Source organism: Alnus glutinosa, chromosome 11, assembly GCF_958979055.1.
Source record: "Alnus glutinosa chromosome 11, dhAlnGlut1.1, whole genome shotgun sequence".
Lineage (NCBI taxonomy): Eukaryota > Viridiplantae > Streptophyta > Magnoliopsida > Fagales > Betulaceae > Alnus > Alnus glutinosa.
The window spans coordinates 21,479,062-21,493,920 of record NC_084896.1 but is presented as its reverse complement, the minus strand read 5'-3'; the positions used below and the strand labels follow the sequence as shown (position 1 = coordinate 21,493,920).

Genomic DNA, 14,859 nt, shown 5'->3' with positions numbered 1-14,859 from the left:
AGAATTGAGTTTGAACTTGTTCACGAACTATTCAATTAACTTATTCTTCCATATATAAATAAATGTAGTGAGTTTTTTTTTTTTTTGTAAATTCATATTAATTATCAATTATTTAATATGGTTACGATTTATTATTCAGTAATAAGAGAAATTAACTCAAATCTTAGACAATCTAATCTCAAGTTTATATTTTTATGTTATAGTATGTATATATTCATTACACATGCACATACACACACTCATATATACATAAATACACATGTACTTATATCCAAACTCATAATTACAATAATTTAAGTTGTATTTATTACACTACGAAGATATATATGTATTTTTTAAAATACTTAACATGTTCTCATTACAAAGTTAAAAATAATATTATAAAAATAAGAAAAATGAAATTATAGGCCTATATGAGTCGAGCTGAACGTATACGAGTTTGACTCATTTAATAAACGATTCTAAATTTTTGTTTAAACTCTATTCGTTTAATAAATAAACCGAGCTCGAACTGAACCCGAGTCTGTTAGCGAGCGCCTCTGTTCACTTACAACAATCTCCATCATAAAGAGGCGCGTGTCATAAAGGACCCAACCAAAGAACACAAATCTGGCTTTAAACAAGACATAAAAAAAAGCACAGTCAAAAAACTCGCCGGAGACACACCAAAAAAGCAGCTCCCCAACACAGACGTCCCCATGTAGCCTTCTGCCAGGAAAACCAATAGAAAAAAAGCACAAAGGAAAAACTAAAACAATGTTAACAAATAACTCAAATACAAAACATTTATAAAAATACACAAAATAATTTTTACCTTTATATCACATTAAAACACGATCTCAAACAAAAAAAATAATAATAAAAACCTTCTAGATTAGATGGAATCTTGTACCTCCTCTCTAAATTACACTAAAGTCACAAAACCATTAGTAGTTATATCACCTTAAAAACCATAAGTGGTTGATATTTAGAGAAAATGTTATTTTGGAACATCGATGCTGAATCCAACCCCAACTTTTCTTTTCTTTTTTAAAAAAAAATCCAACTTATCTAAACTAGTTTGCTTTAATTTATAATAATAAATAAATAAATAACTGATTTGCTTTCCAGGAATATAGCCATCCAATAAGGGGCTAAGGGCCCGGCCCCTTTCGTCCATACCACAATTGCAGGCCCAAGGATCTTCTTTCCGGGATTCATATTTATCGACACTGCTCTAAATTAGATTTTTATTTTTATTTTTTATTTTTTTGCAAGTTAAATTAGATCTAATTACTTGCATACTTTCGCTTCCCAATTACCAGGAATTTCTTGATGGCATCTATAATTCTTTTTTTCCTTTTTTTTAAAAAAAAAAAAAAAAAAAAAAAGAATATGCATAAACCATAATTCTCAAGCCCTAATTTTCTCAATCCAAGCCCTAACCCAATAAATATTTGAAAAATCGGAGATGCATTACCTTTTCCCCTTCAAATTTTGTAGAGATGAAGCCCTCCCCCACTGCAGGGGCCATTTTTATTGTCGCGTAGTTAATAAAACCCAAAACTCTTGAATCAACAGGGTTCTATGGTGTAGTGGTTAGCACTCTGGACTTTGAATCCAGCGACCTGGGTTCGACTCCCGGTAGGACCTACTATTCTACCGCTATGAGAAAGAAACCCAAATCCATTCTGTTTTTTTTAGTCAAACAAATATGTGTTGACTAGTTGTTTGTAATATGTTTTGGAAAATATGTTGCTCATTTTTTGGCAATGGGTTCTTCTTGGGGTTGGTTTGGTCACTCTGTGGATTGAAGAGAGTATGTGGCTTGGTGGATTGTTTTGAGGAAGCCAAATTATAAAAATCAAGATATATAAAAACTAAAAATTAAAAACTATTGGTCAAAGGAAGTGAAATTTTGTCTTATATATATATATATATATATTTTAAGAATAACATGTGTCATTATATAATTGTATCTGATATGACACACTAATGAAATCCGTCAAGATTTTGGATGGAAGTTGATAGAGCTACCTTATCGCTAAGAGTGGCCATGCGAGCCATCCGTTCGCTCAAGGTGGCTACCCCCTATGAGTTTTTACAGTCGACCCTCTACATTTTTTTTTTTAATTAGATTTTTATTTTTTAATAAAATAAAAAATTATTTTTTAAGTTATGTGGTAAAACTCCTTTGGTAAGATAGTTTTAGACGATTTTGAACGAAACGAGCGAATAAAGAGCACAAATAACTCAAGGAGTTAGAATTTGAATTTAGAAACTAATGGATTAAATTGAAATCGAATGATTACTCGAAGAGTAAAGTTATATTTTTTTCTATGATCTTATTCTATTAATGATTAAATTTCTTCTCATCAAGACGGAATGTCTTATTTTTACCTATCTCAACGGATACTAAACAAAAGAAGAAGATAATGGTACTTTTGTATCCATAATCTTTGGTTTCTTTTTGTTGTTCTAACAAATCAATTTGAAATTTAAGAAGTATGGGAATGATGTGGCAAAAACGACATGGTTCAACCTGATGGATTAAGCACTGGCCATGGACTGTGACAAGTGACAACTGATTTGAAGCAGATAAAAACAAAAAAGAACTTGGGGTTGGAAAAGATGGTGTGAACATAAAAACCTTTTGTTTTCAGGTTTGGGAGATAAATCTAATGGTTTCACACTTCTTTGTCACAATTATGGAGAGTAATGCTTGTTCCACACAAAGTGTACGCACTTTGTACACAATTTTTTTTTTTTTTTTTTTATTTAAAAAAAAAAAATGCTTGACACACAAAGTGTATACATTTTATGTACAGCAAGCATTACTCTATCGAGAATATATGAAAATTTTGTCACAAGCTAACCTAGATTCGGAAAGGGAGCATATAATAAGGACATTATTAATATATACATACCCAACAGAGTCAGTAAGACTAAAGAATGGAGAAGAATTTAGCCAAAAAAAAAAAGAAAAAGAAAGAGAAAAGTGGGTACAAGAAAGGTAATAGAACTTACTTGAAAAATTGATGAAAGAATAATTGAGAGAATCACTTAAGCCTACAAGAAATAGAATCATATTATTCTTATCGTCGGTTTAAATTTAGGACAGATTGTAAATTTAAATACAAATTGGAGTCAGCATGGGTAGATTGTAAAGAATGTTAAAGGTGTCTTAAATGAGCTACGGAGCTAGCAGATTGGTCATATTAAGAGATATGCAAATTTTGTTGTGCATAGTTTAGCCAAGGCTCCAATAAAACAAGTAATGAATAGTGTTTGGATGAAAAAAATTCCTGTGTATCTATGATATTGTCGATGACTTTAGAACGAGCAACATGCTCTATTTTCTTAGTTTTTTGAATGAAAGATTGATATAGTTTCCTAAAAATAAAAATCATAATTTATCTCTAAAGTTTACGGTGATAAAAAATAATTTATTTAATTAATATTCTAACCCTGACGTCCAAGTTGGGACTATATCTAATTCTTCCTTTTTGTAATATGATAAAAAAGAAACAAATATTTAATCTAACAAATTAAAAAGAACCATTAACCTACTGTAAAGACATTAGACAACTTGGCCCTACTGATCTTTTGGGTTCTTTTATCATTTCACAAAGAAAAAAGGTCATGTTGTTTGCATACAAGTTTTGGTTTTTATAATGAATGTCAAGCTTAGAGCGGTGACAATTCGTATTCGTATATTCGGTTCGATTCGTATTGATGTATGAGTATAAAAATATATAAATTAACTTTAATTGAATCTATTTAATTCAACGGGTCAAATTCATTAATCCTAATCTACTAATTTCGTATTTGATTTATATCGAGTAAACAACGGTCGACCCTACCTAAAAGCGAATAGAATAGAATAGAAGATATATGCTGTTTATAATGTAAAAAGAATATATGCATGTACACCAAATTATATTGTTACATGTATGAGGAATAATATCTGCTGGGTGTTGGCACATGGACCCATGTGTTGCCATATCCAATCTTTTCAAGGAAAAACTTCGGCAGGAATCAAAGTTGCCAAAAAGCATCCCATTTGCCATCTTGCCACGTGTGTCTGTCTTCCTCTAGAATGTGTTTAAAGAATTAATTTCTATAAACTATTAATCTGACTAATCTATTAAAAATGGTGCCCGTATTTGGTTTGAAAAGTGTTATGACGTAACATAAAGGTCGAGATTATAGTTCGTGTCGATCAATCTTAATTCAATTTATTTAATTAAATAAGTCAGACACATCAATTTTAACTCGTTAATTTTATATTAAGTTTGTGTTAAATTTATAAATCGTGTAAAATATTATTAATTTTAAATGTCGCATATTGAATTCAGACCGTCTCGAAAGATAAGTATAAAGTGTGTAACAATCACACAAATTAAAGTACATCTTCTTATTCTTTCCACACATATTCTTCCACTTTCTCGTCCAAAGAATATATATTAAATGCCAAACACCTCATAAAAACTAAACCAAGTCCTGTCTTCCAACAAGCTAGCTCTCTGGTGTTGTATTTTTGGTCTGCATTTCAGAGATGAATGATCCCAAATATGGCTATCCATATCCTGCCCAGGGTACCTCTGATCATTCTTTTTTTTTTACTTGCTCCTTAGTTTTATACATTAATAAACTTGTCAGAATTTACACTCCATTATCTTAAGTTATAACCCTTTAAAAGATATGATCTTCTTCTTCTTCTATCTTTTTTTTTATATATATATCATAGCTCCCTGCAAACAGGCATATGTATATGTCTGCAAGATGCTGTGTAGCATGGGAGTTAGGATAATATATACAGGTTGCTGAATCCTCGGATTTTGTGGATTCTGCACAATTAATGTTGTTATTGTCAGGGTTTAGAGAATGCTATTATTGAGGAAAACAAAGGATGAAACAGGTTTCTTATTCAATATATTCTGGCACAGGTGTTTATCAAGGACCTCCAGTAATGGCACCTCCTCAGTACTATGCTGCTCCACCGCCTAAGCGAGAACCTAGTTTCCTTGAGGGATGGTATGTGTGTGTGTGTGTATATATATAATATATATAAATTCATAAATATTAATTAATGTTTATGAATGTTTATTCATAATTAATTAAGTGTTTTCCATGTCTTTGAAGGAAAATTCTAATTGAATTTTGACTCTTGTACGTGTGATTATGCAGCCTTGCAGCTTTATGTTGCTGTTGCCTCTTAGATGAGTGTTGCTGTGACCCCACCATTATATGTGCCTAATTATTCTTTATAATTAGCTACACTACACAGAAAATGACGAGTTATTTGTAATATATTTTGTATGTAAAGAAGTTTCAACATATAATACATATGTGTGCAATGCATTCTGGTATGGTAATTAAGGATAGAAATTATTGATGATTTGATTATCTTAAATAAAATGATTTAGATAATTTGATTATCGTAAATTAATATATTTACGCTCCGTTTGTTTGGACATAAAATATTTTTTTGTATTTTTCGATGTAAGGTATAACCGAAAATGATGATCAACAGAAATCATTTTCAGTTTGATAGTAAAAGTCTCTTTAATTTTTGGAAAGCGATTTACGGTTTTAAAAACCGTAAATCGTTTCTGGATTTAAACTCTTCATTCTTGTAGACATGTTTATGGGAATCTGCCACCGTCGGGCATTGAAATTTGTTGGTAACTCGAATCTACTATCGAAGGTCCCCCAATATTGATATCCGATTGTTGGATTCTGGCATCGGTGACCGCTGTCAGATTCTAGCAAAACAGACGAAAATCTAGCCGGTGCTGGAATGTGGCACTGGTTCGCCAAAATTCGGCAACGTCCAACCACCGTCACCAGATTCTGCCTAAATTGGCCGAAATCTGGCTAGTACAACCGGAATCCTGCTGTATTGTGCCAGATTCAACTGAAACTGGCCTGAATTTGGCCATTATTGCCAGATTTCATCCTTCATCTCTGAAATCCAACAACAGTATCTGGAATCAGGTGAAAGTAGCAGGAATCTTGTCGGCTAGTGATGGAATCTCGTCATCGGTAATTTTTCGTCATTGATGATTTTTTCGTACGAGTCAAATGCCAGAAAATATTTTCATGAAAATCATTTTTTTTTTAAAATTGATTTTGTTGAAAATATTTTACGTCAAAACAAATTGAGCATTAGTTTATATTTAAAATAATTTAAATCTCTATAAAGCTCTATAAATAGAGGGCATTGTACTCAAATCAAATATTAAAGAAAGATATACCCAATAAAACTTTAACATATGAATATAAACAATAGACCGAACCATCTTAATCTCTGTCTCTTTCTCAATTTCTTTTAACTCTTTAGATTATTATTAGTTTCTTCACGGTCATCTTCTAAACATCTTTCTTTCCAAGTTCCATCAGATTTCTATTTATTGCTGTGAAGGAAATTATGCTATAAATATAATTTCTAGGAATCATTTTGCGTGAACTAATGTAATTCATTCTATGAAATATCCAACATCAAGTTCTTTTAATGCCCATGCTAAAAATATTGTCTGCTGTGTGTTGCTATTGATTAATGTTCAAACTGGGGGGGAGAAAGAGAGAGAGACAGAAGTATCTATTTTTTAATTAATATTTAACAATTTTTCACATGTTAATCGAGACCCAAAACATAAAATATTAAGCTAAAATTGGAGCAAAATTGTGGAGTAAGTTGGGTTTGAACTCAATACTTCTATTTTGATATCACATTTTTATATTACCCCCATTAATTTCAAAGTGATAAGCAAAATTGTAAATTTAATTATTTAGACAATTTTTTATCAAAGCAAATGGGTCAATTATAATAAATTAAAGTAAGGAATCAATGGAGAATATATGAGTGCAGATCACACCCACTATCGATGTGGATAATATTATGGGATGGGGGCGAGGTGGATGATGTTAGCCCTACACGTTAGCGCCACGTGTCGCTAATAAGATAGCGACACGTGTCCATTTTAATAAAAAAATATAAATTTATTTAAAAATAAATACATAAATAAACTTATTATTATTTTTTTTTTTTAAAAAAGAAATAAGTTTATTTATTTATTTTTTATTAAGATGGACACGTGTCGCCATCTTATTGGCGACACGTGGCGCTGACGTGTAGGGTTAATAGATTCCGTCAAAATGGTGGACGGAAAATCGACTCAGGGAGTAAAACGTAATTATTGCATACCACAGAGACCTCCCATGAACTTTTTAAACTATAGGGAGTAAAAAGTAATTATGGCATACCACATGGGCTAACGGTGCAATTATCTCTTACTAAATAGGTCGAATTTGAGTTGACCCATGAGTCAACCGAACCTGACACACCGACAGAAATTGATTGTCCTGTAAGAACTAATAATAATTTAAAGAGAGATAAATGAAACATAGATTTTAGGTGGTTCAGCCTTTGACTTACATCCACACGTCAAAGCCTTTTATTTGGCTACAATTTTTCCTTTTTATAAATTTAATTGTATACAAGACTCCATTTATAGAGAAAGAGTTTTAACGTTACAACTTACAAGTCTCTTCTACTTTTATATTAACAATAATTAATTTAATTTATCATCTTTTAACTCTTGTCTATTCAGTGCTTGTAACTCTAGTGATATTATCTCTTGAGTTCTTGTAACTTTGTGGGAAGCAATACTCCAAGCTAATTAGTCTTAATTTGTTAATAAAATTAACTACAGAAATAGGCTGAGCGGGGCCTTAGGTTAGCCACCAATCCACAAAAACGATGAATATGAACTAGTGTTTTTTTGAAACAACACATAAGCGAACGTGTTGGATGCCAGTCATGCCACCATGATAAGCAGGAAGCTCTAGAAATGGTCTTAATGGCCCAAAATCCTCATACTTGTATAGTTTTGTGTATGATTTTACATGCGGATGTGGATATAGGTACAGTTATTTATAATATTTACAGTCGCATTTGTAAAATTTGAATATCACTTTTAGTCCGTATCATATTTTTACTATTCACATCCGCACGGTTGTTAAATGTGGTTATTATCCGTTATCCGCATATTAGATAATGAGCATTTTTTGGGTCTCTATTAGAACATATTCTAAACAATTTTGAAAATAATTTAGGTCAGGCTTTTGTGTTTTAGGCTTGTTTTAATTTTTCGTTTATAAGCCCTAATTTTTTGAAAACATATTGATTTCACATTACTTTTGTCTTTTTGTTTAAGTATTACACGAGAAAGCAACACAGCCAACACAACCAATGTAAACATAACCTATACCTAATCCAATCCGAAGTCTTTTTGATAAATTTATTAAATATAATATACATAAAATATATATTTTATATAAAGGGTACTGCATATCCTAAAACCGTTATACGCACTCGCATATACGGATATTGATTTTTGTTAAACGCGTCCATATGTGCGGATAGCAGATGTGGGCGGTTTATATACGTTCGCATGTACACCTCTAATTTTTGGGCCGTGGCACCATGCGACCGGTGATTGTTATTTTTATTATTTTATTTTATATATTAGTAATGTGCTCGATGACTGTTGACAATGGAAAAACAGAAACAAGGCTGGTATATAAGAGTTGCAATTCGTGTTTGAGTGTTAGATTCAAGTTGTGTCGAGGTGTGGATATAAAACTATATAAGTTAATCTTAATCCGATTTATTTAATTAAATAAGTTAGACCCTTCAAACTAACCCGCTAATTCCGTATTCGATTCGTGTCAAATTTAAATCGCGTCAAGGCATATCTATAAGACTCTTCAAGGGAACTGAAGAGTGTTTTTCTTTTTCTTTTTCTTTTTTTTCCCTACGTTTTTGAATGCACGAACGGCTGTAACATCACACAGGGTTACATCACCAATACAAATCACAAAAATTCCGCCGAGACATGGATACATATAGAAAGCTCCTATTCTAGGTTTGAGACATTTCACATGGCCAAAACACCTTATCCCTTACAATATAATAAATGTAAGGAGGTCCCAACAAAAGAAAAACGAAGGGACTTATCTTAACAAAGTGGTCAAACAAATTTGTACACATGAGAATGACTAAACAAATTTGTACACCTTTGAGGATTCATTGAAAGTAACCCAAATTTCCCACTTTAATTTGTCACACTAATTCTAGATGCTACTTTGCTACAAGACAAGCAAGTTTTTTGGCTTCTTAGGTTTTGTCCCCGAATATAGGTCTGCCTTATCACTCCAACCCAAAAAAAAAAAAAAAAAAAAAAAAAAAGGAAAAAGAAAAATGATCCTACGCCTACCGGGTTTGATGTTGGTAAAATAATAAATTGGAGAGAAATAATATTCTTACATCTTATGTACCTGAATGAGCAATAATTACAAAAGAATACCTAATTGGTAATTGAAGCTAAAGTTACCCAACTTAACAACAATCTTTGCCCGCCCGTGAGTTTGATTTACTGAGATATTAATGGGAGTGTTATTAAAGGTACGTAGAATATCTTTTACTACAAGTTTCTTACAAACTAATGTGACAGTTCACGTAAATTTTACTATGTTAAATTAGTTACTAAACAATTAAATTTATTAATTAAAATTTTCACCCATATAACATCACACGACACTCATGTGAATTACCTCGTGAATTTGTTAAAAAATTGTAATAAAAATTAACCAAAAGTTTTCCTATTAATCTATACACAAATATCTTTTTCTTTGTATACCCCAAAAGGCTCATATATAAGATGATGGCGACCCTTTTTTTGGTAAATAAAAAAGCTTAACTGAGATTGATTGAATTTAGTTGAATTTGTCGTGTCACACCTAGGCAGATGACTTAATGCTAGCACCACACAAGTGTTCTCCAATCACCTTTTCTGGGTATTGTTTAATGATGATTTTGAGGTGGTAATTCATATGGCAATGATGGCTGTTTGGGAATTTGAAGAACATGTGGTTACCAGTTAGGCATCACTATTTGACGACGAGGCTTTGAGATTTTTTTGGAATTCGAAGATCTGTCTAATCGGTGCGTGACATGATTCGTAAATTTAACACAAATTTAAAGCTTTAATTCATTTGATTAAATGATTTAAATTAATTTTATATTTATGTCTTGACACGATCTAAATTTGATACACGAATATGAATTATCGCTTGTATTCGTAGGGTGAAACTTTAGGAGATTGGTTGCGGGTATGAATCCTTAATGGGCTATGATGTGAAGGGTTCAAATAGGAAGCTCTAGGAAAAGGAAAATTTTTGGGCCCATTGATCCAAACCAAAACTGAAAAAGCCATTTACCTACCAACCACTCGATCTACATTGCAACGACAACATATGGATGGGTCATGGACTCATGCTGAGATTCCATCATTGGAATCTGACAGCAACCAAAAATAAAAAATAAAAAACCAATCATTTTGGTCGGTGATCAATCCCTAAATGAAACTTGGATTAGAATCGACAATTATTTCTTTCGGACAAATAATTATGAGAAATTATTTATGAGATTTATTTGATCAAATAAAAATTGAAGTGTCTAATCACTTACTCGATTAGATGGGTCACAGAAGTAGTCTCTCACAATTATCTGTCTGAATTTTTTATATTTCAGACAGATAATTGTAAACGATTCTAATTCACGAAACTTTCTCAACATCCAACTTAAAAAGAGAGATTACGAGTTGTAATTAAACAAATATAGTAGAAATCGAAAGGACTAAGGTGGATCACCTTTGACATAAATGCTCACGTTGAGATTTTATTTTAGAGTATTTAACAGTGTATATGGTTACATGTTATTTAAAATTTTAAATAATGTGACAATATATATATATACTATTAAATTTTCATTTCTGTTGAAATAAAAATAGAGAAGATCTTAATTGAGGCGTGTACAGAGGTGAAAGTTATTGAGGCGTGTACAGAGGTGAAAGTTAGTGTGAAGAATGTTAAAATTACGGGTGACAATTTATGTGCCTGTGTATCGACGCATGAGTACAAGACTATATAGGTCAATTTTAACTCGAACAATTTAATTAAACAGGCCAAAATCTTCACCCTTTAACTGTTAGTTTTGTGTCAGGTTCGTAAATCATGTTAAAATTTGTCCACTCTTATATCGTGTGTCGAGCTCAAATCACGTAGAGACATAGTATCAAACTTATTAATCTTAATCCGCTAATATTTTTTATATTGAGTTTACCCGTATAATTCACGGGTCGGATAAAAAATCATAAACCGGTGTGAACGTGTGAGAGGGAAAGAGGAGGGCAACCCAACTAAAAGAAAATGGAGAAATGGAAAAGACTGTTGAGATTTAAGAGGAATTATTTAACGCGAAAAAAAAGGGTCCTCTGGATCCTCGTCTTGGAGAGGGTGCGTTCGTTCATGTCCGTTAGTGGGTAAAACGGTCATTTACACATGGAAGAACGAGTCCACCCACAACCACAAGCCGAAAGCAACAACGCGCGTCCCTTGTCGCTTACGCCGTAACCACCCAATTGGCTTCCCTCCACGTCAACGCCACTGGGCCCCACACCCCAAATGGAAACCCTAGTTGCACCCCCGGACGCACACCCTCCCAGATCCAATGCCTCTAGAACCCGCCACGTGCGATAACCCCCACATCCTAGCCGTCCATGCCAGGTGACGCGGTTAGTCCATCGGGCGGCAAGGAAACCCGCGTCAACCCTCGGATGAGAAATCGAAAGCCAATCTACGGTCCACGACCTGCCCGAGACTTTACCGGTCAGATCTCATCGCCTTTAAGAACCGGCCCTAGCCCCCTTTCCTAACTCGCTCAGATTTAGGGTTCAAAATCCCAAACCCTACCCTTCACGTTTTCTCTCTTTCTTTCCCCTTTCTCTCTACAATTATTTCGTTCTATTCTTTGCATCAGCGCGTGGGGGGGTTCTCTAAGAGGCGCGTGAGGCTCACGCCCACACCCGATTCATGGTTTCGTCCTCGCCGGCATTGAGAATTTCGAATTCCGTGCGTCCATGGCGTCCGCCGTCTTAGCCAGAACCACCACCAACGCAGCGGGAGCAAGAGCAGGAGGATTCATGGGCAAAGTCCCTTTCTCAAACCCTAACCCTAATTTTACCACAAAAAAACGACATCAACAACAACAACAACGCGATGCACATAACGGCGGCGAATTATTCGTCGTAGACGAATCCCCGGCCGTGACCCAATCGGCCGCATCTGACGATGCGTCGTCGATCAACCACCGAAGACCTAGCACCACCACCAGCGAATTCAACCAGCGCCAATACGTGAGCTTCAACGTCGCGTCGTACTCTAAGAAACAGCTGGGCGAGCTCAAGGCCCGCCTCGCCGCCGAGCTCGACCAGATTCGCCATCTCAGACACCGCCTCGAATCCCAAGCGACACACAATAACAACCACGCTCCACCGCATTCCAAGAAATCGAAGAAACTATCGGGCAAGAAGCGGCCCTTGCCCGATAACCCGATTCACCCGAAGAATCTGACGCATCCGAACCCGAATTCGAACTCCAACATGAACATGAACTCGGCGTCGATGAAAGCGTGCAAGGAGATACTGACGAAGCTTCGGAAGCACAAGAACGGGTGGTTTAACGAGCCGGTGGACGTGGTGAGTATGGGGCTTCACGACTACTACGACATAATCAAGCAGCCCATGGATTTGGGAACCGTCAAATCCAAGCTCGCCAGGAATCTCTATCAATCTACGTCTGATTTCGCCGCCGATGTCAGGCTCACCTTCACCAACGCCTTGACATACAACCCTAAGGGCCATCTCGTCTACGCCATGGCCGAGCAACTCCTCACCCGCTTCGAGGACCTCTTTCGCCCCCTTGGCGAAAGGATCCAGCGCCCACAGGAAGAAAAGCGACGGGTTTTTGATGCGGGGGCGGAGGAGGATTTACAGGCCAGCGATAACGACAATTCAATGCGAATTGCTGCGGAGAAATCGGAGCGGGTGGTGGAAGATAGGGTTTCGGATCATTCGGATCAGTTTCAGGGGGTTCAAGGGACCTCGTCGAATCCAGTGAGGTCGCATTCGCCGGCGAAATCAGCGCCATTGAAGACGACGAAGCTTCCGAAGCCCAAGGCGAAGGACCCGAACAAGAGGGAGATGAACCTGGAGGAGAAGCACAAGCTGGGGATTGGGCTGCAGAGCTTGCCTCCGGAGAAGATGGAGCAGGTGGTGCAGATCATAAGGAAGAGGAACGGGCATTTGAAGCAGGACGGGGATGAGATCGAGCTCGATATAGAGGCCGTTGACACCGAGACCCTTTGGGAGCTCGACCGCCTCGTCACCAATTGGAAGAAGATGGTCAGCAAGATCAAGCGCCAAGCTCTCATGGGCAACAACATCACCAGAAACAATGGGGTATAAAGATTTAACTCAGTCAAAAAAGCATGGGCATTTGTTTGTTTAATTTTTTTATCCAATTTTTGTTTTGGGTATTTTTATCTGACTTTGCTGGGTTGCGATAATCGTTGTGTGGATAGGAGTTACCTATGGTTGAAGCTGTGGCGAGCGAGGCAAAGAAGCCAAAGAAAGGGGAGGCAGGGGAGGAGGATGTGGACATTGGGGATGAGATGCCGATGAGCAATTTCCCACCGGTGGAGATTGAGAAAGATGTTGGGGGTCATGGGAGTAGTAGTAGTTCGAGCAGCTCAAGCAGTTCAGACAGTGATTCCTCCTCATCAAGCGGTATAATAAACCCAAGTCTCGTTTCTTCGCAGTGGGTTTGAAAATTATTTTGTTTGCAGAAACGGGTTGATAGTGAGGTTTGTTGCAGATTCGGATTCAGGGAGTTCTTCCGGGAGTGAATCGGATGCCGATAATGCGCAGTCTTGAGGCATGAGGCATGTGTGAAGGGCTTTTCCAAGAGAATGACTCCCAAGTGTAGAGTTGCATTAGAAATGCCTTTCCATGAGTGGATGGTATGTGCCAGGTAAGGTATAATTTTGAGCTGCAGTTGCCTCCATTTCATTGCAAGTTTGTGTTTGCACTGAATTTGTGAAACTCTTTTGGTACAGGGAATGTTGAAGTTGGAAAGTATGATTTGTGTTGACTTTGTGAGTGGCTCTCTCGTTTGGAGGAATTGTCGATGAAATTGGCAGGGGGCATATTTTGGCTGTAGGGGGGGGGAGAAAATGTAGGAGAGGTCAGATTGTAGATAAGATAAGTGTAGTTAAAAAGGAAAAGTGTAGAAGAGTTTTAGAGGGATTCACAGATACTCGTTGTACATACATTAACCGCATTATTTATACATGATTTTTCAGAAAGAATTTGTGGTTTTTATTGTCAATATTGCTGGGTGTGATTCGTTTAAGCAAATGCCGGCGGCCCCCAGGGCTTCGATTCCACCCCCATGTGCTTCTTCAACTGTACCAACAACGTGGGTTGGAAGAGTGTTGGCAATGACTGTTCCCCAGGAGAGCCCTCGTCCAATCTGGTCCAACTCCTGGAAATAATTGAGTTTACTTTGACTGAAAAACATGTTCAAAGTATATTGGGATTTGGTACGTCTTGATGGGGATGGGATCTCAAAGTCTCTCTCTCTCTCTCTCTCACACAAACAAAGCACAGGACTCTGGATGTGTCATTGTGTCAAAAGGAGCAATAAGTATATATATATAGTTGAACCAAGAGAAGCACAAATGTAGTACTGTTTATATTTCCCCACATGTTCATACATCAGGATACTATTTGCAAGTGGTGGACCCAACAATGTGTTCTTGCAGTTCCATTTACTCGCACAATCACAACAACAGAGATTGTTGAGAAAAAATGGCTGGGTGTAATTTTCTATATTAAACATGGCAGTATTTTGTTGACCACTTGACCCATTTCAAAACTTCCTTCTCAGACATTTCAACCTCATTCCCGCAGC

General features: G+C 36.0%; 1 protein-coding gene, 1 long non-coding RNA gene and 1 other non-coding gene across 4 annotated transcripts; all 3 read left to right on the top strand.

The window, feature by feature from the left end:
• Positions 1-1,560: 1,560 nt before the first annotated feature.
• TRNAQ-UUG (transfer RNA glutamine (anticodon UUG)) lies at positions 1,561-1,632 on the top strand. Its single transcript has one exon. It is a non-coding gene; the product is annotated as a tRNA-Gln (tRNA).
• A 2,789-nt stretch (positions 1,633-4,421) lies between these two features.
• Positions 4,422-5,357, top strand: LOC133882901 (uncharacterized). The gene is made up of 3 exons (XR_009902748.1): positions 4,422-4,577; positions 4,929-5,016; positions 5,170-5,357. It is a non-coding gene; the product is annotated as an uncharacterized LOC133882901 (long non-coding RNA).
• A 6,397-nt stretch (positions 5,358-11,754) lies between these two features.
• On the top strand, positions 11,755-14,806 carry LOC133881491 (transcription factor GTE2-like). 2 transcript variants are annotated; one of them, XM_062320428.1, is made up of 4 exons: positions 11,755-13,346; positions 13,469-13,673; positions 13,762-13,917; positions 14,003-14,806. In XM_062320428.1, exons 1-3 carry the CDS (start codon positions 11,967-11,969, stop codon positions 13,818-13,820), a joined length of 1,644 nt encoding a protein of 547 aa, XP_062176412.1. In that variant the 5' UTR covers positions 11,755-11,966; the 3' UTR covers positions 13,821-13,917; positions 14,003-14,806. The 2 variants fall into 2 exon arrangements, with proteins under 2 accessions (XP_062176412.1, XP_062176413.1); XM_062320429.1 differs by having other exon boundaries at positions 13,762-13,922.
• Positions 14,807-14,859: the final 53 nt, after the last annotated feature.